Source organism: Onychostoma macrolepis, chromosome 15 (assembly GCF_012432095.1).
Source record: "Onychostoma macrolepis isolate SWU-2019 chromosome 15, ASM1243209v1, whole genome shotgun sequence".
NCBI classification, from domain to species: domain Eukaryota; kingdom Metazoa; phylum Chordata; class Actinopteri; order Cypriniformes; family Cyprinidae; genus Onychostoma; species Onychostoma macrolepis.
In genome coordinates, this window is record NC_081169.1 from 16,812,726 (window position 1) to 16,837,661 (window position 24,936).

Here is a 24,936-nt window from a genome sequence, read left to right on the forward strand (position 1 = left end):
AAACAACAGTTTTGTCAGTCAATACAGTCAACAGATTTTTATTGACAAGAATTTATATCTGCAGTTGATATTAAAAAGATGCTGTTCTATTCACAGAAGGCAGGAATGTTTTCATTGTAAGCAATCAACAGTATAAATCACAGCAAAAATCAATGCAAATAATATTGCAATCAAACATTGCAGTAGCCCACCCGACACAAGTCATACATTCATTGCAAACACTTCACCTTTGATATGCACTGCTGTTGAGGCCTTTTAACAAGTACAAAGCCATGTGCAGAGAAAACAATTATGAAGGAGAGGGTGATGATGGATAAATGATTAAGATTACAGTAACCCGATTCCAGAGTTATTAAAGACACTATAAAATAACTTATGTCAATAGACAAAGATACTTCCTTTACACGAAGTGAACAGCAGATGACGCAAAGTAAAAGAATGTATCCTCAGTGTGCACACTAATATTTCTGCATTACAATAATCTCCCATGAACTAGTCATTGTTCGCAAAGAAAATGTGTCTACCAAGGGAAAGAGCAGGTGGTAAATATTTCTTCCTTACAGCTCCTGTAGGATCAAAACATCTACAATATGTTTCTTTTTTCACCTCAACCTGGGAAAGTATTTCAAAAGCCAAAACAACTGGTTTGTCATTTCAGCAGGAGACAGGAAATCCCAAGCTCCTCTGAGACCTGAGACTCACTCAGCCACCTTTACCCAGAGCAACAGCCAAGGTCCACACAGCCATTTACGGTTATAGCGAAGGGGACAATTACAAAAAAACGTTGGCTTTAAATCATCTTGATGTTGAAATCCCAGTACAGAAGACTTTGTGCCAGAATAGCAGCAGGTTACTTTTCTGAGCCACACTGCCCTCTGTTTTGCTTTAAGTGCAAGCATATTTCAGAGAAATGTGCAAAGTAAATGACACTGTGGGTATTAGTGTTGTAAAGTGGAGGAAAAAAGGGGGGGGGGAAATGGCAAAATGACTCATACATGCCAGTAATGTGTTGAGGTTCAGGAAAGGACTTGAATCATAAGGCTCATAGTAATGAAAGTCATAAAAACCACAAAGTTAAACCATGATCTGTCAGAGAACATAAATACATACAGAAGACATAGCAGTACTATTTACACACCATTTTCAGCATGTTAAAACTGAAGTGGAGACATGCTGTCAGGCCGTACTGAATATCCAGACAGAGCGCTCACATTAGTATATTGATGGGAATAAAATTCCTTCTGATTTACTGAATCCTCTTTTTGATGAGCTTTTCCAGTTTGCGGATACGGGAAGATTCTTGTTCAGGGGTGGGGGCACTGAAGGACAATGATGGGCCACCGTCTGGCCCTGATGGTGGATTAGGCAACCTCTGTCTGAACAGCTCCAGCATGGTGCTCTGCTCACTCCGCTTCAGACCCTATAGATTGAGAGGGGAAAGAGGTAGACACTTTTGACCAATGAATTTCAATAATTTGTGATAATTGAATAAAGGTGTTTTGAAGTCATTTTGATTCTCTAATAAATCAGTTAGACCTGACCCGCATCAACAGAATGATTTGCTCACAAATTTGACATGGTTTATTCACCAAATTTCAAGTCAAACATTATTGAAGTTATACGCACACAATATTTTAGCACTGTATTATTTATCTGAAATGGAAGGCTTTTGTAACATTCAAAAGTTCAGGGTCAGGAAGGAGTTTTTCTTTTTGTTGTGGAAAGAAATTAATACTTTTATTTCTGCTAAATGCTGTTCTTTTGAACTTTGTATTTATCAAAAATACTGAAAAAATAAATAAATTGTACACAACTTTCCAACATTGATAATAGGAAATGTTTCTTGAGCAGTAAATCAGCATATTAGAATGATTCCTGAAGGATAATGTGACACTGAAGACCGTAATGATGCTGAAAATTATGCTTTGCATCTCAAGAATAACAGCACGACTTGACAGCACTAATATATATGATTTTAACAATTTTAAAACAACTTTTATGTGGGAACCCTGATTTACTGATGATGAAATCTCATGAAATGTGAGGACGATTTCCCTGATGCAAATAAAACAGACTCACCTTCATATCTAGAATCTTCTGAAACGTCTCAGGATTGCTGTCAGCAAGGAGCTTGATGTAGTTGTCCACAAAGACCACAGACGGCTCGTGAGGGGCCATGACCACCTGAGAGGTGAAGAGAAACAAGTCAGCTAAACTCCAGCTGTGTTCTCCAAACTCCCAAAAATGAAACATTACCACATGAGACCCACCACTCTGGGAACAGGAGACAACAAAATACAGTGATCTGATAGATAAAACACTAAACAAAAGACAAAAACTTCAAGTGTCTATTTTTAACAGCGTAATTACTCTATGCTTGAATGAAGCTGAATTAGCCTCACCGGTAATTTTTTGTGGGGTATAATGAGAGTCTCAATTGAGCAGTAAAAAGAGGTTAAATGGGGTACAGGCCTGCATTGTGAATCGGTTTCTTTTCCCTCCAAGGGTGGGGAGAGAAAAAAAGTTTAACTGTATATCTTGCAACTATTTAGATTTGTAAGAGGGTAGAAGAACACATGGCTGACAGATACGACAGGGTGGGGGGGGATTTTAATCATCCTGTGCAACATTTCCCTTTATACAATACCCATTATTCTTTCTTTTCCTTTTACTCCCAGTACCTGAAGGCATAAGCCAGGATATGTGGATAAGGGTCAAAGCAAAGTGGGACACGGAACACTTCGGATGGTCTTGAATTCTGAACGTTCCTTCCTTACCACAGACTGATCCTGGAGACAGGCCAAGGAAAAGCCTTGAGGAGGCTTGTTGTAGTTACCTCGTAAATGAGAAAGAAAGAATAGAGAAAACGAGGAGGGGGAGAATGTCTGCCTTTCCGTTCATTTCCAAAAGAGCCACAATGGGGGGGGGGGGGGAGGCAAGAAATAAGAAAAAAAAAAAAGAGAAGACTGTGGAAAACAGCCACGTCTCACAGGCAGCAGCAGCAGCATGCTTGGCTCGCGCTGCCTCCTTCAGCTTCACATCTCTGAGGTTTGGGCCCTAGGATGGGCAGAAACCCGTTTCCAGCCAAGGAAAGAGAGAAAAAGTGAAGACATCTTTAACAGATTACTCTCCGCGTTTACCCTGTAATGAGCGTCATGTGGACAGCCAAGCCACCACCAGCAATGAAGGTCCTATTTCACCCATAAACTGCTTAACGGGTGTCGCACTTCACTGATGTAATTCACCAAAGATTAAGAAACAAAGATGACAAAGCGAGACTGAGGTGGCAAACGGCTGTGCTATTGTTCCACTAATCAGAACACAAAAAATAAGCCATGCTGATTTGTTTGGCCACATGGCAGCAGAAGCCTTGATGTTAAGGAGTGTATTGAAGTATGAATGGCTCTTCCAGGAACCGCAGAGCAAAATGCTGATGAAGATGGAAGTAATTACCTGAGAGGCACCTGGGGCCCAACAAAGCCAATCATTAAATACTAAACAGATTTTACAGACCCACCGTATGCAAGTCAAGATCAAGCCAGGGTTTATTAAGCAGACCTTCGAGTGTCCATGGCCACTGGTCATGTGTTTCGAAGATGGACAAAAATCTTATGGGTCTGGAAAAACTTGAGGGTGAATAACTGAAGAAGATATTTTTTTTTAAAGCCACGCCACTTCCTTAGCTATTTTGATGGCGAGCAACAAGTTGAATTACAACAAAAGAGCAAACCAAAAACCTATATAAAGTTGCTCTTGATAAAAACTTTAAAAAGGATTCGGGTTTGACTTTCTTCTAAAGTGTTTACAGAGTAATATAATTTCCTAAGAGAGCTTAAATCAGCACAATTTTTTTTATTAGTTGATACTGGACTCTGGCATTGAGAGCATGATCTATTTCTTTAAAACTTTTCAAAGTGGCCCATGTTTTCTTATAGTGTTTTTCATCCTTTCCAAATGATCTTTGCATGATCTTGCACAATTAGAGCTGAACCCAGTTTGAGCATTAGGTGGATTAAGGCTGAATTCCAGGCAGTTAAAAGACCAGAAGCAGGAAAGCCCCGGAGAGTCTAATAAAAGCCTGTGGAGCATGTGTAGGGCTGGAGATAGGGGTCAGGGAGAAGAAGGTGGTTCTGGAGATCAGGGGGTGGAAGATCCACTGAGGCACAAGCCATCCATTCCTCCTATTGTATTTGATAGCTCAGACGTCCAACCAGAACATCTGTCTACACATAATATTAAAGGGACATTTCATGGAAAACATGACTTTTCTTGTGCTTCTGAATTTACGCAGACATACTCTAATGTTCAAAACTAAATTTATCAGCCTTCCCGGACCATTTATGAAAACGAGATGCATAATTGGGTGAAAAATCGTCATTCACCCCAAGTTTTAAAAATGACAATATTCATCCCTGCACTTTTTGGGTGACAATTTTTTTTTTAATCTTAAAAAGGGTTTAAGTCCTGTTCACACCAAGATGAATGTTTGATGCAAAAACTGGTGCGATAATTAATGCATCTATTCAGTCAGACATTAACATATGCATGCCATCAATGCAACAGATTTTTCTGGAATTGTATTTTATATTTATGTGAAGAAAAATGGCCAACCAATAGGATTCACCCTTTTGGTCATGTGCCTGGAGACTCCAGTGCTGTCACGCAAAACTATGACTACGAACAGACTGTTTCACTAATTGGCAATGAATTGTAGAAGAGAAGTCCGAAATATCTTTGTTGTCTCTGTACTATTGTATTTAATGTTGTTTGATAAACGTCATTGCGAAAAAATCTCAAATTTGAACAGCTGTTTGAAAAGTTGTAAATACTATTTGACTTTGCTTCTTCTCCACGACAAGCAGGTGTCAGAAACAAAGGTGCAAAGCGTTTGTGTAGCAGGGTTTTCCTGATTTAGCGCCACCTGCTGTCAGAAAGTAAAATTGCATTTTCATTTAGCCCATCAGCCCTTTTTTCTGCATTGGTCTGAACAGACAAATCACATACAAAAAGCATTTTATGCAGCTTGAATGCTGCTGTCATTAAAGCAAAAGGGGGACAACAAACACTTAATTGTGATCATGTCAAGTTACATTTCTAATCAACATTTACCTCTTAATATTATAGCTTAAGCTTTTTAATCTAATTTGTAGTGAGGAAAAAAACAAAAAAACAAACTTCAATTAGAAAAATGTTATAAAAAGTGGACAAGTCTGAACCCCTCTGTATGTTATAAGTCTATATGCAAATATAAGTAGATCTACTGTATGAGAGAGGATTACTAAACTGTGGATGGCTAAAGGCTGCAGGCAGGAAAGCCAAGGCATGTGAGCACTTCCTGCCTCTCAGAGAGAGAGCTCATTAAACCAGACGCGCACAGCTTAGTAAATAACTCCAACCGAGTGCTGCACCATGCAGAGCTTTATGAGCAGCTGATCATTAAAGACTTTCCTGTATTGAGCTTCTCATCAGGGAGGCCTGTTTAAAACAGAATCGAGTGAGCGAATTCTCAAATGTTTAATGGCCGTGAATGCACGTAAGGTTCCCACCTTGAGGATCATCTCCGCTCGAGTCATTCCTTTAACCACTATTTTGGTGTAGCTGGCCGGGGCTTTACGGACCACCTGAGAGCCAATGGAAGGGAGGTCTAGAAGAACGGTCTTGAGGGAATGTGTGTCCAGGAGTAACTGTTCAGAAGAAAGAAAATAAAGTCATGTGTTCTGAAGGTCCATGAAATCCAAACATCCCAGCGTCTGAATATCTACCCACCTGCTCTGCTCCAACCATGCTGATTGGCTTACACCTGAACAGGTGGTTGATGAACTTTGGAATGAAGGAGCTGAAACGAATGTAAAGTAAAACACTCAGTAGGAGTTTAGCAAACGCTGTGTTATGAAAGAGCTTTTGTTGCACTGATTAGTGAGTGGCTGCGGTACTGACTTGGTGAACTTAATGCAGAACTGGGTGAAGTATTTCCGGGTGGAGGCCAGGTTGTCTCTAATGATGGGCACATTTTGTTTGATGTGCATGATTACAGAGGTCACATACGGGCTTTGGTCTCCCACATGTTCCACACTCTGCCACGGCATCTGTACAAACATACACAAAGTCAACTTCAAGGCTAGTATAAATCCTGAAGACGTTATGGTAAACTAAAACTATTAAAAACTGAAATAAGTGTAAATAAATAAAAAATAATAAATATATATATATATTATATGAAAAACACAAAATAAAAACTGGAAACTAGAATAAAAATAAATAAATAATAAAAAAAGTTTGTTGAAGCGCTAAAATTACTAAACGTAAACTAAAATAAAAGTTATGGCTAAACAAAATCATAAAAAACGAATAAAAAAAAAAGAAAGAAAAGCACACAGCTGAAATTAAAATAAAAGCTTATAAAATATAAAAATAAATGACCAAAAATTCTGCCTGATACTGATAAGCCAAATTATTTTCATGTTATGGCCGATAAACAGCCGATATCAAAATTATTTGTATTTTTTTGTCTATTTTTTTAAATAATTATTTAGACATCACAACATTCTAAATGTAGAATATGGAAATGGATAATCATTTTGAGATTTGCTAAAGATTACATTGAACAGTGTTATTAAAAGATTTTTAATGTTTTTATAGATTACTTTAAGTAATAACCTTAAAGTGAGTTTTAGATGAAATCAAATGCGATTTAAAACAAAAAAATACGGGAAATTGGAATCACACTTAAATATAAATTAAAACTATCAAAACTTTAATATCGTCTGATAACTGCTTTGGTACTGATATAGTACCTTGCTCATAGCTGTGAGGGCTGGATCACATGCAGCGTCCAGGTCCTGAACCAAAAGCTGGATACTGTTTGAGATAACCCTGCCAAACAGAGAGATTCATGGGAAAATTTCTTAACTACTAGCAATTAATTTTCTTGGGAAAATATGTTTTTACTTAGCATTGAGGGTCAATAGTGATGTATTTACGTGCTAAAGGTGTCCATCTCCCCAGTTAAGTTGATTCTCTCCATTAGGGACTTGTCTACCTTCTCCTTGAGCTTCTCCTCCAGCTGTGGACATGATATAGGACATTTGCACTATTAAAAAAAAAAAAAAAAAACACTACTCATTTGTACCATGTGAATGAGGCATATGTGGTGGGTCACCTGCTGCGTGGTAGCCAGGCAGTACTCAGCTGTGCTTAAGATGCTGCAAATAAGACACAGCTCTTCCATTGTGAACTTGGCCACTTCTGATCCCTCTTTCTCCTTCAGCAGGCTGCTGATGGTTAGACCACCACTATTGGTGCTGGTCCTGCATGCAAACATGCACAAACATAGTTACCAAAGCACCCTAACTCAACCCTCCGGCCCTCCCGCTAAAAGAAACACAAGAAAGACTGCATGGAAACCACAAGACAGCTTCTCCAAAACAAAGATCTTTTTTGAAACTCCCAAAGACAATACGGGGTAAACCACACAAGGCGACGGGTGGGGATTTTTCTTCCTTTGAAGAGTGGCAGAGAGAAACCCCACAAATGCGACCACACAGAGACGACCACTCGCTCTCCTCTCCAGCATCACCACAGAATAACACCCCAAATAAAAGTCCCAATGACTAGGAGGATTAAACTTAAACTATAAAAAGGGAGAAAGACAGAAAAAAGGACCAGTCAGGTGGCTTGACTCACTTTGGTAGGTTCCCAGAGAGGATCTTCCAGGCATACTCGCGCAGATACTTCTGGAAGATTGTGGTCAGAGCAATCATGGGCTCTCCGGTGCTCAATTGTGAGCACTGGACCATACACTTCTTGTAGTACACGAAGAGATCTGCACAGCTGGGGAGCACAGCGCCTCCCTCATCTGTACCTGATTTAGGGGGACCCTGTGCCCGGAAATCAGCAACAAAACGGTCGATCAGCTCGCCAAGATTTCTAAGACAGAAAACAAAAGGATTAATGATAGTAGGCCTAGATGGAATTTGCAGACTTAAGCCGCATTTCCTGCACTATATGGGGTAAAATCTGCATAATTCTGTGAAATGGATTTAAACATGGCCAAAAAAAAAAAAAAAAATGATTTTAATTGGTCATTTTATTTTTTATTGATTCATTTATACATCTGTGGTCATTAGGGATGCACCGATACCACTTTTTCGAGTACTCGCCCGATACCGATTCTTTTATTTTTGGTACTTGTCGATACAGAGTACCGATACCGATATTTTCATTGCATTTGTACATTTTTTAAATATTGGGTACAGAAACCAAAAGAGTATGTATAATGTTAGTTGGTTGACTTAATTTATCAAATAGATAGTCAAACCAAAATTTATTCAGACACCTTCAACATTTCTCACGTTATCACAGTTTATTCGCTATAGTTTATGGTAGTAAAATATGACAAGAACTCAGAGTTAAACTGTGTCAGAACAAATTCAGCTCGATAATATCAGATAACTTTGATAGAAAGGTATGTGATGGATTACAATCAACCAAAATTATTCAGACAGCTGTTAGTATGACAATATTTACACAACTATCAATACTTTGCCTGCACCCACTAGTAAAAAATATCAAAAATTATATTTGGTCTCTGAATAATTTTTGGTTTGACTGTATATCCTTTGATTATTTTCACACTTAATTATGCACATTAAAATGTATTTTACAAGTTTTTGTTACTTTCACTGTTCTTTTTTTTTTTTTTGCTCTATGGTACATCATCTTTAATTCAATTGCATTAGAGCTGCTAAAATCACGCGTTTTGCTGTAATAATGCAGGGAACCACTCGTTATAAATCTCCTAACTGTGATATTTTCAGAAATAGAGGTCACGTTTTTCTTTGCTTTTCTTTCTAATCTACGTATTTGTACTGGTGCAGAATGAGAGGGACAGTACAGCCTAGTGCATTTCACTGTCGCCAGAAAGTCGTGTATGCTTAAGGTTGAAAATAAATTATTTATTTTATAGTGAATGCCCCTATAAATTGTCTTATATTTACGATTCAGTTTTAATCCAAGTGATGCATGCTATGTGAGCGAACATCAATAAAGATCACAGAAGTGCGCGCGCGCTCTCTCTCTCACTCCCTCCCTTCCTCTCTACCTACCGTTAAGTAACTTGTGCATTGTTTTGCTTACTTGTTTTTGACATATCCGACGGAACTACAAACGTTCCAGTGATGTCTGTGAGAAAAGTATATTCACTCGACAAGCTCGCGCATCTGCGCCGGCGCCCGCTCAATCCACTCAGCGCTTTTCAGTTCGCGCACATCAGCTATAAAGGCATTAATACTGAATGTTTAACATTATTCATTGCATACATCTGCTTCGTAGACATCCTTAATCTCTAATAACTCCATTCTGCTGCATGTTGTCCTGTTTCTTTGTCTGAATATGGCACTTATCACATGCTGTGAGGTATCGGCGCATTTTAATGAGTACGAGTACGAGTACAGGAGCTCAGTATCGGGCCCGATACCCGATATCGGTATCGGTGCATCCCTAGTGGTCATCATTTATTTTATTATCAAAGACACCTGGATGGGTTAAGTTCTAGATGTTTTGAATGTGTTCAGTACTGCTTAGTTTCAACATTAAGACTAATTTGCAAACCATTTGCAAGGTTGACCTTTTTGGGGGAATAAAATATTTAAATTAAATTAAATTTAAAAATAATAAAAAAAAAAAATATCTGCAAAGTTTTTGGTGAACCCATTTGAAGGACACTGTTTTTTGTTGGAAAAACTACTAAAAATATTTTCAAAAGATAAAATAAAATAACTTGGTAACTGTTTATCAAATTAGCAAAAATAAAAAAAAAGTGAAAGCTAACGCCACATATCTAACTATGACTGAAATCTCAATGTGTTAAACTTGCTTTGAACAGCAATGTATTGTCAGATCAGTAAATAGGCCATCTCTCTCTCAGCACTGAGTAATCAGATAGATGCTAACCCCAAGAGAAGAATGTGGACACTCTCATGCCAGGCAGGTCAGTGTGAACTGGTATAATGCAAGTCATTGTTAACAGAAAGGTCACTCTGCTTTAGGCAGTGCCAACGGAGTGCTCCATGGGCCAGAGAAGGGCCTGTACAAGAAGCCCTTTGCTTGGGAGCCTCGTGGGTTTAGAGAGAGGGTAAGCAGGAAAACGAGAGGTAAAGAACGTGAAAAGACAAGTAAAGAAAGAAATCAGCTGCTGTTTTCAGGCTGTCTGCAGCATGTGTGGTTAACGGCTAATGGGAACCATTTTTGCCTCAGTGGCGAGGCGGAGAGAGTCAGACAAGGGAACTACTAAAAACGGGGGTACAAGAAAGGGAAGATCACAAACCAAGTGCATCAAAAATGGGGGTTGGTGAAGAGGACCCTTAAATGAATAAACTTCTTATTGTGTGACTCATTTGATATGATTGTGCACAATGTTAAAGCACATTCCACTCACTTATCCTGCGACTCGATGTAAACGTAGAGATGAGGCTCAAAGCACTTGGACACAATGCCGTGGAAGGGGTTGTCTGGAGCCTTCGGCTTCTTTGGCTGTAAAGAGCAAAATATTTCTTAATCAGGAATTTTTGAATAAGTGTTCCAGTGTTATTTTAGTATCATTGATTTTTATTTTTATTTAATTTAGTTTTATAGTTTAATTTTGTTTAATTTTATTTAAATATTGTTTAATTTGAAAATCATTTTGTTTTTGTTATTTTTATTAAATGTTGTTTTGCTTTGTTTAAATACAGTTTTATATACATACATTTAAATAATAAATGAATATGTATTTATCAGTTTTAGTTTTGCACAGTTTTAGTCATTTTAGTACTTTGAGTTAAACAAACAAATGAGAAATGCTACCTTGGCAACTACAAAAATAAAATCAGTATGAAAAAATAACTGTGAAAAAAATATATACATTTTCATTAGTCGAATTGTTGCAACTTGTATTTATTACTTTTAGTTTATTTACTTAAAGTTAAACAAAAAAATGATACAGGACTACAGAAAATACTAAATAAAATAAGATTAAAAAATAAATATTTTTTTTCTAATATACATTTATTCTAATACATTTCTAATGTATATTTTTATAAACTGAATGAAAATGGGAAATGTTGCCTTTGCAGCCAGACTTTGCAGTTTAAGTACATATTTTATTTTCATTTATGTTTATATAATTTAAAGTAATGAAAATGCTTTTTCTGGTTTTACTTAACAATAATAAGCCTAACATGTGCTACAGTGGCACCAGTGTGATGGAGAAAGTGGAAGGAAATTCTATTGCGAAACACCACAGTGATGACGGTGAACTTCTGAGGAACCCAAATCATAAGAAATGTTCTTACAACACCTGATACTGAGAACATCATTGCCAAATTGAAGATAAAAGGAAATAAGTATGCAATAACTGAGCCAAAGTCAAGTTGTTATATTAAAATATACATTAAGAGTTTGATAAATAGACGGCAAATAAAGACTTGTAAACACACGGTGCCTTGAATGTTTTCATAACACATCAGTTCCAGAGAATATGCGCCTGATCTGGGCCATAGTTCAGATGCGAGTCAAATCAAACTACATTAGAAAGAAATGTAAATTGCATGTTGGAATGGCACCAAATGCGGTATCAGTTTCTATCAGAAGATGGGTGGAGTAGACTACATATGGTACAAATGTGGTCATTCCTGCATAACAGAGTGCAAATAAAGATAAGCAGCCTCACTCTATCCAAATCTTCATCTTTTTCCAATACGTTGTCCTCTCCTGACTCGTCTTCCAAAAAGGGGTTTGTTGGTTCCAAAGGCATCTCAGTTTTTTTCTGCTGAGAAAGCAAACAAACACAGACAAACACCAGACAAAAGCCAGATTACCAGAATGTTCACGCCCCAGTAACATCCTTTTATGTTCGCCTGCAAACAGGCAAGCATGGCCTCACCCCAGGCCCGTTGTTTAAGGTGCAGCCCGAGAAGCGCTTAGCCAGCAGTCCCTCAAAATTGGTGGTCCTCTGAATAGCGAAGAGCAAAAGCTTGACCTCGATCTCCCTGGCACGGGTTCGCATCAGCTTGGCCAGCTCAGTTCTGATGAGCAAACGAAACACAGACATAGACACAAGGTTGTGAGAAACCTAACGTGCCAAGTAGGACTAAGTCTTAACAGGTCAATGCTTTTATAGGCCAGTGTGTGCAGATGCCTGGTTAGGCTGTTAAAAGGAAATCACAATGGATCAGTGTTGTATTCATAAGGCAAGATCCAGTTACTGTCAGCTTGAAAAAGAATACGGCCTACGGAGGGAGAAGATGGTGGTGTGGTGTATCCATTCTTACATAAAGCTTTGTCAAAAAAGAGAAATATATTAGATCGGATTACAGCGGACCTCAACGTTCTTTCCAGGCACTGAGGGTTTTGTAATGACTCTCTTGAGAGGAATTCGACTATAGACAACACACATACACACACATAGCCTACTTTAGACTGTCAATACCACTACTGAAATCCCAGACATGTAACCAGTTCCTTTCCATCTAATCATTCATGTCATACTGCGCACAATTATGTCTTTTGCTAAATCATGCCATATTTGTGTGCTGCCTAATGTCTAGTCTTCTAAGCTAACCACTAAATGCACATGTAAACCCCAGGTGTATTTTATCTATGGGGTAATGGAGATAATGAGGATTTATGCTACACTCACATCATGTCGGAATTACCGTAATTACAACTTTACTCAGAGCTGCTCATGTCTCCAGACTCAAAAATGATTTGTTTCCATATATGTCTGGCTTTGTTAGTTATTGAAGACAGCAAAATACATAATCACAATAAATGCTACAACTCCGTATTCTCTTTTTAACTTTGAAAAACAGAAAAATTAGAGGGAACTTTTTTTAAATGTAGAGCTAACAACATATACTTCTGTTCAAAAGTTTGGAATCGGGTACAATTGTTAATTTATTTTTTCTCATTTATTGAGGCAATGAGAAAGGCAAAAAAAAATACATTCAATACATGCGAGAGGATTAAGTATATAAAAGTAATAATACTAATAAAATACAATTATAATATATACAGATACAGTAATTTTAAATGTTTATTAAAGAAGTCTCATGCTAACCAAGGATGCATTTATTCGATCAAAACTCCAGTAAAAACAGTAATATTGTATTACTGAAATATTATAATTATTATATTATTAATTTCTTTCAGACAAAAATAAAAATCTTACTGCACTCAAAGTTGAACAGAACTGTAACTATCTTTAGTTAAACAATATTTTGGACGTTTTTATTCAACATCACATAAATTAAAGCTTTCATAGGATGTTTACATGTAATTAGAAGAGCAATTCTAGTTATTTTTACATACAAGTTTCTTACATGAATAATCTGAATAAACATTGATAAAAATGAATAATGAATATTTTATTTATAGCCAACATTCTCTCTCTCAATCTTTGCAAAAAAATGTGGATGGAAATGGAAAGACTAATGACATCAACGGTTATCACAGGTCAAGAACTTATGAAGAACCAACATTATGTGAATGCAGGTGTCTGAGGTGTTTGATCGTTACCTGGTGATATGACAGAACTCTACAGCGATGCGTTCGGTCATGCACCACTCCTCCGGGAACATTCGCCCATACTTTTCTTCATAGTCCACAAGCTGACGCTTGATCCACGCATAGCGCCGATCTATCTTGTCGAGCCACGCCACCTGTACTCAGGACAAACAGAACACAGACCGTAAGTGAGATAGTATAGCACAATTTCAGCATGTACAGGACACACAAGGTTTCACTTACATCCTGGTTTTCTTGGAAGAGCACTAAGTATTCTGAAAGGTGCTGCCTGATGAACTTTTTGATGATCTCCTGCTTAATCCGAGGATCCAGGACATTTGCCACCAAGCAGGCATCTCTGAGAACAATGCTAGGACCTCCAGATTTCTGTAAATATCAAATTAAATGTGTCACAGGAATGATACAGAGAGACTTACTATGTAGTAATACTGAGAAGTGATTACTTATAATCTTTTCATCAGAGCACTGCATCTGTACCTTTGACCCCTGGGCAGGAAAAGTCTCTTCGAAGTCAGCCAGTATCTGCGTGCCAAGCTCGCTCTGTGCAGCTTTAACTCTGAGGAGGCGCAAAACAGATGGGTGAGTGTTTACAAGACACCTGGTGGTCTCAGGACTCCCTAGTGTCCAATGAGTTTTAAAAGCAATAAAACTGAGAAATGAAGATTAAGACTGAGCAATGAATAGAATAAATTAAGGGCAGCTGTCTCCTTTTCTTGTAAATATTGTTTGATTAATATGAATGGCAATGGCAGGTCTACTACATTCACACTGTAAGGCCTAATGCACAGATCCCATATTTTGAGAAACATTTTGTTTTGCATGTTTACATTCACAAACCAACTGCGGTTACTTTGTCAAGACAAGCAATTTGACCAAGACATGCCAGCTTGACCTCGTGTTCTCACGTCACTACAAAGCTTTCCTTGCCCAGCATGTACTGTAGAAAGACTGGCATATTCACCACATCCTTTTCACATTCAACTAAATACCAGTACTTCTGACATCCCTAGTCATGGTCTATCCCTATGTACCAGTCTTTATAGGGAATAGCTAGCATAGTACTTAGATCTCTTTAAATGATGGCAGCTCTTAGAACAACTGGCACTGGGAAAATAAATGGAACAGAGACAGAAATAACAGCTACTTGTAAGAAAACAGATGCAAATTCAAATTGTATTAACTAATAAGGCCAAACTGTACTTTGAACCAAAGTCTCAGAAATCTAAGAGGCAGTGTAAAGCAAGCCCATCAAAAGGGTTTGGATGAACCACGACTTGATGATTAGAAGATGCTTTTTTCATTTCTGGATTATTTGCTGGCTCAAGCAGACTCAACACAAGTGCCATCCAAAATAAACAACAAGATACTCAGAGAGAGAGTGAGCGAAAGAGAGAGATGGAGACACATGCGCTTGCCAGTCAGACACCAGTCTTCAACGTGGCACATGGCTGCCAATTTGCTCTCTCACCAGCTCCATTAAGACCTCGACACTGTCTGAACCGCAGCACATCCCTCAGCTGCTGCCCCTGATTAAACATCTCTGCCACACCTCAAAACCAACCAGACATCTCCATTTAGGGACAGTCGGGCTCAGAACGAAAGCATCTCAGTTTCTCCATATTTGGCATGCACTAATATTAAGCATCACAAAAATCCAATTAGACATCACAAGAATTTCCTCAAGACTTCATATGTGGTAAGCTTGTGTAGTTCAAAACAACATGTCTAAAATCAGTCCATCTGATCACCAAAGGGGGGCTAATATTATTTACATTGTAAATTCCTAGGCACAATCCCCACGCTCATCAAATATAATCTCTTTCTACACCACAAAAGAAACAGATGGGAAAAAAACAAGTCACGCAGCGGTCAGAAACCACTGATGTACTTTGGCAAACTTAAATGCTGTTTTAACAAAATACTGGATTCGCTTGACATACAAATGCATGCTCAACCAAACAAACTCTCATCATCACTCAAGGACGGCATTTAACATATGAGGTCCGTCTGTGAGAGGTCTTATGAACCAAAGGGGTAAACTTGACTACAGGGGCACTGAAAAGGAACCGCGGATACATGCTTTTCCAGAGAAACATTTAGAACCTGGAACAATCAGGGGAATCATTTTTTTCACATCAAACACACCCTTCCTTGCCATCTGCTTATGAAACAACAGCTTTATCAAAGCATCCAACATAAACAAGCTAAGGGAAGTGCAGAATCATAGAGACCGGAGCCCTGTTTCTTTCCTAACAAAAGGCCCAGTCTCCGAGCCTGCAGGGGACATGGACTGCACCACCCAAACCAGAGAAAGCACCTCCTCTGGGAAAGGCCCAAAACAAAGAGCTGGGGAAAAAGTAAATAATGAAACACTGTGAAGCAGATTTCCTTCCTGTGCTGCATCTTCAGTAAACATAAACAGGATCTACAGACTCTTAGCACCATGATTTAGTCAAATAAACAGTGTGTGAGTGAGGCTTGTGTCCTTACCTCTCTGAGAGCTGGCGTATCTGGGGGATGCCCATGTACTTCTGGAAGTGTTCGAGGACGTTGACTACACCCTGAAGGAGATTGGCCACCTCCCCATACTGCCTTTTTCGAGTCATAGCTCTGCAAAGGTACAATGAGACAAGCTTTTAGCACAATGAGCAATTAATGGACTGATCATGGGAGAAGGTATCTTGAATAAACATACTCAAGAGAGTCCACACCGCCAGCCAGCATGTGCAGGTGATTGAGGGTGGTTATAGAAGTGGTCAGGTGACGCTTTGCGTGGTCCAACTGCTTGATGTCCCGTGTGATCTCTTTCACCTGAAGCACATTTTTAGATACATTAGAGATACACAGATATTTAAATTTTGGCTGATAGTAATTATATTACGACTGTATTTATTATATGATATTAAATTATATTATACAATACCGATCAAAAGTTTGGGGTTGGTAAGGTTTTTAATTTTTATGAAAAAAAAAAAAAAAAGTCTCTCATGCTTACCAAGGCTGAAATTATTATTGTTAAAATTTTAAATCACTGTTTTCTATTTTAATACATTTTAAAATGTCATTTATTCCTGTGATGTCAAAGTTGAATTTCCAGCAGCCATTACTCCAGTCACATGATCCTTTAGAAATCTTTTTAATATGCTGATTTCATGCTCAAGAAACATTTCTTATTACTATCAATGTTGAAAACAATTGTGCTAATCAATATTTATGAAGTCTATGAAGAATATAAGGTTTAAATGTACAGCACTTGAAACCAAAATCTTTAGTAACATTTAAATGTATTTATGGTCTTTTTGATCAATTTAATGCATCCTTGCTTAATAAAAGTTTTTTTTTTTTTTTTGTTAAATCATAATGACCCCCAAACTTTTGAACAGTATTATTATATTATCATATCATTATAACTTACCAATATTACAGATTACATAAGACTTAAAACACTTAAAAACATTTTAAATCGTTTCAGCCATTTTAAATGTTACTAGTTAATGTAAGCATCACAGTAATAAACAGTGTAAAATGGAGATTCATTTTGAGATTAGCTAAAGATTACATTTGTCAAGAACATGTTATATGTGTTGGCAAAGGCAATCTAAAACAAGAGGAAATAAACATGCATGTCAATTACTATTAATTCAATGCAAAAACCTATTTATTATTATTATTTATTCAATACTAAACACATTTTAATATCAGCCAATAACCTATATGGTACCAACATATCATGCATTCCTTCTTTATATCGCTTCACCATATTGAAGACACTGGGATAGAGCTTTGCTATTGTTCTCCTGCCTTCCTCCCCTTTCCCTTCCTCTGATCTGCACTGCATTACATTCACAGATGGCTAGTGCATTACCTTGGGCTCAAAGAGAGCGCTGTGGACAAAAACCACAGGATGTCACAGTTTCTTGTGCCTCGGTTACCCAGCCTGTTGGGGTGGGTGGGTGGAGAATGGCTATTTACTCTGGGTCGACTTTCAGGCCTTAAATGACTAGGTTCCTGTCTGGAGGGCTTATTTTTACTCACCATTTGCTCCGATTTCTCCGCTTTGTCTTTGATGTCTTTAATTTTGCCAAAGAGTTGCTGGATGGCTTTCTGGGCCTCCTCCAGCGCCTGGAAGAGGAGACAAAAGATCTAAGATGACCCAAACAGCATCATGGTAGCGTTTTCTTACAGCTCGCTGTCAGTTCAATGTTTTCTGTGAAAGAGCAACCTGAAGTTCACTGGCTTGAGTTGAGTTTGTGTTGGGCTGGTTTCATCGCTTTCAAACTAGGCGATTAGAAAAACAGACACTCAATCTAAATCTTTCCCACCACATCAAAAGCAATTAATAACGATCTCATATTTTATATGAAAATACAGGCTAAATGATGTTTTAATGAACATGCTTCCTGCCTGGCCTCCTGAACTTTCAGCCACCATATTATTTTTAGCAGGAAGAGCTCCGCACTTCACCAGGGTGGGGAACAAACCGCACGGCCTGATGAAACCAGTTCTTACTTGACATTCTTGCAGGCCTAGGCTGCAGCAGCTGCAATGTTGGCCCTTCCACATGTTGCCCCACCTGATGCCACCACATCACAAGGCTCCTGGCTTGGCCCTGATGGGATCTGATCTTCCTGGCCACTCGAATGCACAGTCACGGCCAGTGGCACCCCTCCTACTGCAGCCACACGGCCAGCGTTTGGACTCTGACAATGCATAATTACTACTTCCTTCAAGAGCAGCTGCAGCACTGGATGAGTGGGAATACTGGCCGTTGCCAGTGTATTTAGAGAGACGTGCCTGGGCTGAGAGCAGAGAGAGTTTGGCCGTGTCTTTTGCCTCGCTCCTTCACAGGCAAATGGAATGCTAACAGCCGGTACCAGCTGCCCCCTGGAATTTACCACTTTTACAAGCCTCCTCAAAAACACAGAGATGCTTTGAGCCACACACACACACACAGTGTTAACAGCAATGCATCCTCCTTTCTATGAAAGGATTCTTCAAATTGCAGAGTTGACTTTAACAGTTCAGAACAAGAAGCAAAACTACAGCCCAGGTGTTAACTGGGATGCATCTAGTTTAAAGGGGGCCACGTTGTTGTAGTGCATCCAGAACTGATTTCTGAAGGTTGGAAAGATGGACTGCTTGTTGGAGGACAGTCCCTGGGTTTCCTTCTTATACTGCTGATCAGGAGAATGAGAAAGAGGTTTTTTTGGATCTGGCAGGAAAGAGAGCAGCTGCTACGCATGTGGACTCTATTTGCAGTTTCAGGATGTTTCCCCCCCCCAGATGGTTTAGGCAGGCCACAGACTATAGGACGACATGGATGCTGGGATGCCTGCTTTATTTCCCTGTAGTGTTGTGACTCGACTGAAGAATATGTAGAAGTGTTGAGAAAGAAACACATTGGTCATTAGGACAGTTTAACAGATGCTGACAGGCGGGAATGAGACTGTGTGATTATTTCCTCAGTGATTATGTCATTAATCATGTACAGCATTCCACACATATACTATTGGTAATTATCCTGTATGTAATTATTTCCTAAAATGCTGAAAATATTATGAAGAAAAGTGCCTGGATTTAATGCTTTATTGTACAGTGTTATCTCAGAGTTACAATTTTCATTGTTTTGCAAGATATTAAGCATGTTGGGTAATGATAAAATGGCTATTTTGGTAACACTTTATTTAAAGACTATTAAAGACTCACTATTAACAAACCATTAACTACGACTTTTGCCTCAAACTCCTAATTTGCTGCTTATTAATAGTTAGTAAGGTAGTTAAGTTTGGGTATTGGGCAGGATTAGGGATGTAGAATATGGTCATGCAGAATATATGTGCTTTATAAGTACTATTAAAGAGCCAATATGTTAATAATAGGCATGCTAATTAGCAACTAGTTAATATTGAGAATTGGTCCCTATACTATAGTGTTACCGACTTACTTTCTTCTGAAAGAAAGATATTCTGGAGGACATTTCAACTGTTTCAGTTCATACAATGAAGGTCAAACAACATTGGTCCCCACTGACTTTCATTGTGTGGACAAAAAAGACCTACATTTTTAAAATGCATTCTATTGCACTCCACAGAAGAAGTCATGAAGTCATGGAATAACATAAGCATGAATAAACAAACAAAACAAAAAAATCCGCTATTTTAATGGATATGGTCATTTTAAATTCACATTTGTTTGTGAGTAACTTTCAAAATTACAACATTTGAAGATATAAAAAATATTTTTAGAAGGAATTACTTAAATATTGCCTAGAATCACATATTAGAATGATTTCTGAAGAATCATGTGCCACTGAAGACTAGAGTAATGGCTGCTGAAAATTCAGCTCTTCCATTAGAGGAATAAATTACATTTTAAATATATTACAATAGAAAATTTTAAATTGCAGTAATTTTTCACAATACAGTTATACTGTATTTCAATCAAATGATGCAGCCTTCATGAGGATAAAAGACTTATTTCATCAGTTGCAGTTATGTTTTTTATATGATCCATTATTAAAGTCAACTTTATTACTCCACTTTGCTTTTGTAATGTTTGCAATAGAGGGTTAAAACCTAGGCATTAAATCAATAAAACAAGTGTTGGTTTATTTTTAAATTTTTTTTATTATTATTTATTTTAAGAAATGGCTAAAACAACTCCAAAGGGACAGACAGGGATCGGTCTATAACGACTGATAGAAAACCACACATGCAGTAAACTTTCCATCCTGTGTTTAGATTAAATATTTATACTACATTCTTGGGGAGGTTCCTTCTCGGCATTCCTAATAAGCAGCTCCAGATGCCAAAAAATACATGAGACATCCTGATCCCAACTGGCTCTCTGACAGCTATAAACCTCTCATCTGAATGCTCCATCTGGGAACAACAACATTGCAAACTTTTTATATGGAACTTTTTGCACCATTGAGGAAAATAATGTATATTAGCACAAACCCTGCGTGAGACAAAGAGGAAGGCAAAGCTTGGGTTGTCCTCAATTCATTTGCACCAAATGCTTGGCCCACTGTTGACTTTCCTATATGAATGATATCACACATCTAACAAGTTTCCCCACATTGTCAACTGCTTTTCCAATTCAGAAAATATTTCCAAATACGTTGTTGTCAGTTAACAATAGTCTAGAATAGTACTTTCCACACACTGTAAATGTCCTGATAAGAACCACAAAAATTGTTGTTTAAAAAAGTTGGGAAAAGACACAAAGTATATTTTTTCCTAGTAAACAGAACAAAGTGTGGTGAACAGCTGATTATTCCACTAAATCCACATGAGAGAAAACCATAAAAACCATTACTTGAAATAAAATAAACATAAACTTAAAATATATAGCAAAATTCTAATTTCAGCTAGTTGCCTAGATACTGATTGTCATTTTGTTTAACTAGATACACTAAAATAACTCAAATTAAAGCTATAATAAAATTAATTAACACTACATTAAAAAAAACGACTTATAGAAAAAATTTAAACCAGGGCTTCTGTAGGTTTTATGAAGGTAAATTTAAGATTTTAATACTAAGCAAAAAAATTTAAAAAATGTAAAGGAATAAATCGAAGGAAACATAATACGTCAATATGTTCTTGAAATATAAATGTCTAGAGAGGAAACAATGGGTTGTACAAGCAACACTTCAAAGTTTCAACAACTTCCAACAGATCTCCCTTTCTTTTGAATTCATTTTACAAAACCAAACAGCTTAAGCCACTTAATAGCTTCTAACCACTAGAATATGGGGAAAATTTTTGGATTTAAGACCTGCTAAAACCTTACAAAATGAAAACGAAAAATTGAAAAATAAAAACAAATTCAAAATATTAATCTCTCAATGATACTGAAACGACACTGATCTACACAGCAGGAATACAATAACAATACCAGAGAGGAGTTTGGGTCTTTAAACTGGGTCAACATCAGTGTTGTGACTGTCTCAGATACTATTTATCAGGCCCTCAGCTTCATCCAAACTTCAAAGGGCTCTGACTCAGTCGCAAATAAGACGCCCAATGACCAATTCTAACTTTAGCATTTTCTGTACCACAGGGTAGAACGTGAAAATACTCGGTTAAGACGAACATATCCGTCCACCTCCTCCACACAGCTAGAAATGTCATCAAGCAGACCCCTGGGATCCCGTTCCAGACACGGATGTCTCCATCTCACTGATAAATACTGCACAGACTAAACAAAAAAGAAAAAAGAAGCTGCAGCGGGTCTTTCCAGTCCTCTCTCTCTGTCTCCACCATCACTCCCAGCCTCGAGCTACATGTGTAATCCACACTTCCCCGCCGTTCCATCTGCTGAAAGGATTTTTCCTCTGCTCTGTGGAAACAACTCCGAAGGTTACAGGCCGTGAGACTCGTGGCCCAGTGTTAACGGCGATCCATTCAGACACAACCAATTTCCACAAGCAGTGCATGCTGGGTAATTCAGGAACAGCAGAACCCACTCGCAGGTCTAAACCACGCTGCCTTTCTACATCTCAATAAAGGGGTCGCATTTCACCTCAGCCAGCCGCTCTGATTAAGAACGGATCTGTGTTGAATCAACATTTCCAGCCTGGTCCAAGAAATAGCAGGACACTAAACCACAATGTGGAATGGAATTGCTGCTGAGAACAGGGAAATTCAGAGTAAAGTGTGCCTTCCTTTCCAGGAAGAGACAGCACATGGGACTCTGAAGAGCCTTGGTCACTTCCAGAGATGTGAGATGGACAGCCATGGTGTCGAGAGCCGTTGTGAGGTGGACAGAGTGGTTCACCACGAGGAACGTTCATAAGCTGCTTTAACCACTACAATGATTTGATAACAGATTACAAAAACACATACAGTTTGCCCAAAATTGAAAACTCTATTATTGTTTATTCATGCTTATGTTATTCCAAACCTGCATGACTTCATGACTTCTTCTGTGGAGTGCAATAGAATGCATTTTAAAAATGTAGGTCTTTTTTGTCCACACAATGAAAGTCAGTGGGGACCAATGTTGTTTGACCTTCATTGTATGAACTGAAACAGTTGAAATGTCCTCCAGAATATCTTTCTTTCAGAAGAAAGTAAGTCGGTAACACTATAGTATAGGGACCAATTCTCAATATTAACTAGTTGCTAATTAGCATGCCTATTATTAACATATTGGCTCTTTAATAGTACTTATAAAGCACATATTCTACATCCCTAATCTAACCCAATACTTAAACTCAACAACTACTTTACTAACTATTAATAAGCAGCAAATTAGGAGTTTATTGAGACAAAAGTCATAGTTAATGGTTTGTCAATAGTGAGAATTGAACCTTAAAATGAAGTGTGACGAGAAAGTCATAAAACAAATTACTCTGAACCCCAATTAGCCTAAAACCCCATGTGGCGTAATGTTGATGACATTATGAATGTGCAACCAAAGGACTCACCTGTCTGCCATCTTGCCCCACATTAGTCTGTCCCCTTACTACTGTCCTGATGTTGTCATCCAACCGTCTGAGTAAAAGAATTATTTACAACAACTGAATAAGCTGAAAACCTCCATATATTAATGCAGACCAAAACTCACCTGATTTTAAGTCGAATGTTATTCACCACTTCATCTATATTCGCCAAAGACTACAAAAAAAAAAAAAAAATCAAGATTTGTACATCCACTATTCTTTAATTTTTTCTCTTTTAATAATCAACATCTCATTAGTCACTTCTTTATGCTTGGAGAGCATAATGCCCTCTAGTGGCAAAAAATATGAACACATTTCTGCAGCAATGTAAAGCAATTATTGGTCACTTGCATCAATATGGGTGACCTAAACACAGGCGTTAAATTAGATTTATGAATTAATTGTATTATCAATGTTATACAATTATCAACAGTATAATGCTTCTTAAATACACAAAAAAGGTATTGAATGAAGATATACATTCATCATGTTGACCATTGCTCAAGTATACTAATTCAGACTCACCTGTTCTGTTGGAAACAATGTATTAATGTATTCAACAGCATTGAAGTCAGCTCGATCCAAAGGGTCTTGGCTGGGGAAAACCTAAAACAAATGAGCCGATAACATATGATATAGCCAAGACCAGAAAAGCAGGCTCTGCTGAATGAGGATCAGATGTTCTGTGAGTCTGAAGTGACCAACAAGCTTTTATAAACTGCAGTCTGTTCAGGTGGCGCCTTAACAAATAGATCAAGAGATCTAACTGTATTACTGATCTTATGCTGGGCTCAATGGAGATAGTGGAAGAATGAATATGGCTTGACTAACCATTATATTATTAAACAACTTATTATTAAATAAACATTACTCAGGACTTTTTAAATTTTTTGCCTGTTGCCATCAGACAGATCTGTTTATTACTAATGCATTTCAGAGTACTTCTACTTGGACTAATAGTCAGTTTAACTATATAAATATGTTAACGCAAGAACTATTTTAGAGATAAAACGATGTTGACCATTTCAAAGGTTTTTAATATTTCTAGGCCCGGTTTCACAGACAGAGCTTAGACTAAACCAGGATTAGGCCATAGTTCAATTAGGACATTTAAGTAATTTTTATAAACATGCTTAGAAAAAAATAATAATAAACTGGTGTGCATCTTGAGACAAAACAAAGGCACTGATATATTTTATGATCAGTCAGTGCAAGTTTCTTTCAGTTGAAACAGCCAAGTCTTACATTTTAGTCTAGGACTAGGCTTAAGCCTTGTCTGTGAAACCGGGGGCTAGACTATCAGCAAGCCCTTTTAAGCTATCAAGCTAAATTTTCTTAGCATTTTGTACTACCATTCATTAAGAATAAACAGACTAACAGTAGTCCATTTTACGATTATTAAATTGCATTACAGTGCAAATTCTTTATTTTATTCATCTTTTACACGTACTCCCTTGTTGAAAACCCTGGATGTGTCAAGGTGTCTCTGCCTTCAAATAACAAGCTAGCAATGACACGTTTGCGTTTGCTGGTCTGTCGTTTCAAAGTCAGTTTTGACAACAGCTACCTACATAAACTAATACATAACATAATAAATAAACCAGACTTGACTGAAACTGTGAGCATTAATGGAGATGTATTAAACTGGCTATTAGCATCTCTAGAGAAGACAACAGCTGACAGCTTGTGTGATCTAACACTGTATTAAAAACAGACACAACGCCAATTCATCCGACTTACCTGCTCAATGGCCAGCTGCACTTCTGGAGTAAGGTGTAATATCGACTCCAAATCTTCCACAAACTCCAATTCTTCATCCTCCATCATTGTGATCAGTAAACAGTCGTTTTATTTCCCTGAGCTGACGTGAATCCTTCTTTACCGGTGTCGGTGCTCAGGAAAAAACATGATTCATTAGCGCC

General features: G+C 37.8%; 1 protein-coding gene across 2 annotated transcripts; it reads right to left on the bottom strand.

Moving 5' to 3' along the window:
* Positions 1-22: 22 nt before the first annotated feature.
* vps53 (VPS53 subunit of GARP complex) lies at positions 23-24,891 on the bottom strand. 2 transcript variants are annotated; one of them, XM_058744444.1, is made up of 22 exons: positions 24,755-24,891; positions 23,540-23,620; positions 23,140-23,189; positions 23,000-23,066; positions 17,599-17,685; positions 16,259-16,374; positions 16,054-16,173; positions 14,041-14,119; positions 13,786-13,929; positions 13,555-13,697; positions 11,921-12,062; positions 11,708-11,803; positions 10,436-10,530; positions 7,684-7,926; positions 7,160-7,307; positions 6,981-7,063; positions 6,795-6,873; positions 5,938-6,086; positions 5,767-5,836; positions 5,547-5,684; positions 2,080-2,184; positions 23-1,420 (listed from the first exon to the last, which is right to left on the bottom strand). In XM_058744444.1, exons 1-22 carry the CDS (start codon positions 24,839-24,841, stop codon positions 1,247-1,249), a joined length of 2,496 nt encoding a protein of 831 aa, XP_058600427.1. In that variant the 5' UTR covers positions 24,842-24,891; the 3' UTR covers positions 23-1,246. The 2 variants fall into 2 exon arrangements, with proteins under 2 accessions (XP_058600427.1, XP_058600426.1); XM_058744443.1 differs by having other exon boundaries at positions 11,708-11,806.
* Positions 24,892-24,936: the final 45 nt, after the last annotated feature.

Excerpts from the sequence above, each read along its gene's own strand:
- vps53 (XM_058744443.1), bottom strand. The coding sequence starts at position 24,841 with ATGATGGAGGATGAAGAATTGGAGTTTGTGGAAGATTTGGAGTCGATA. Across the intron at positions 14,120-16,053 it reads ATACGCCAGCTCTCAGAGAG|AGTTAAAGCTGCACAGAGCG; the intron begins GTAAGGACACAA and ends GCGCCTCCTCAG. Across the intron at positions 1,421-2,079 it reads AGAAGATTCTAGATATGAAG|GGTCTGAAGCGGAGTGAGCA; the intron begins GTGAGTCTGTTT and ends CTCAATCTATAG.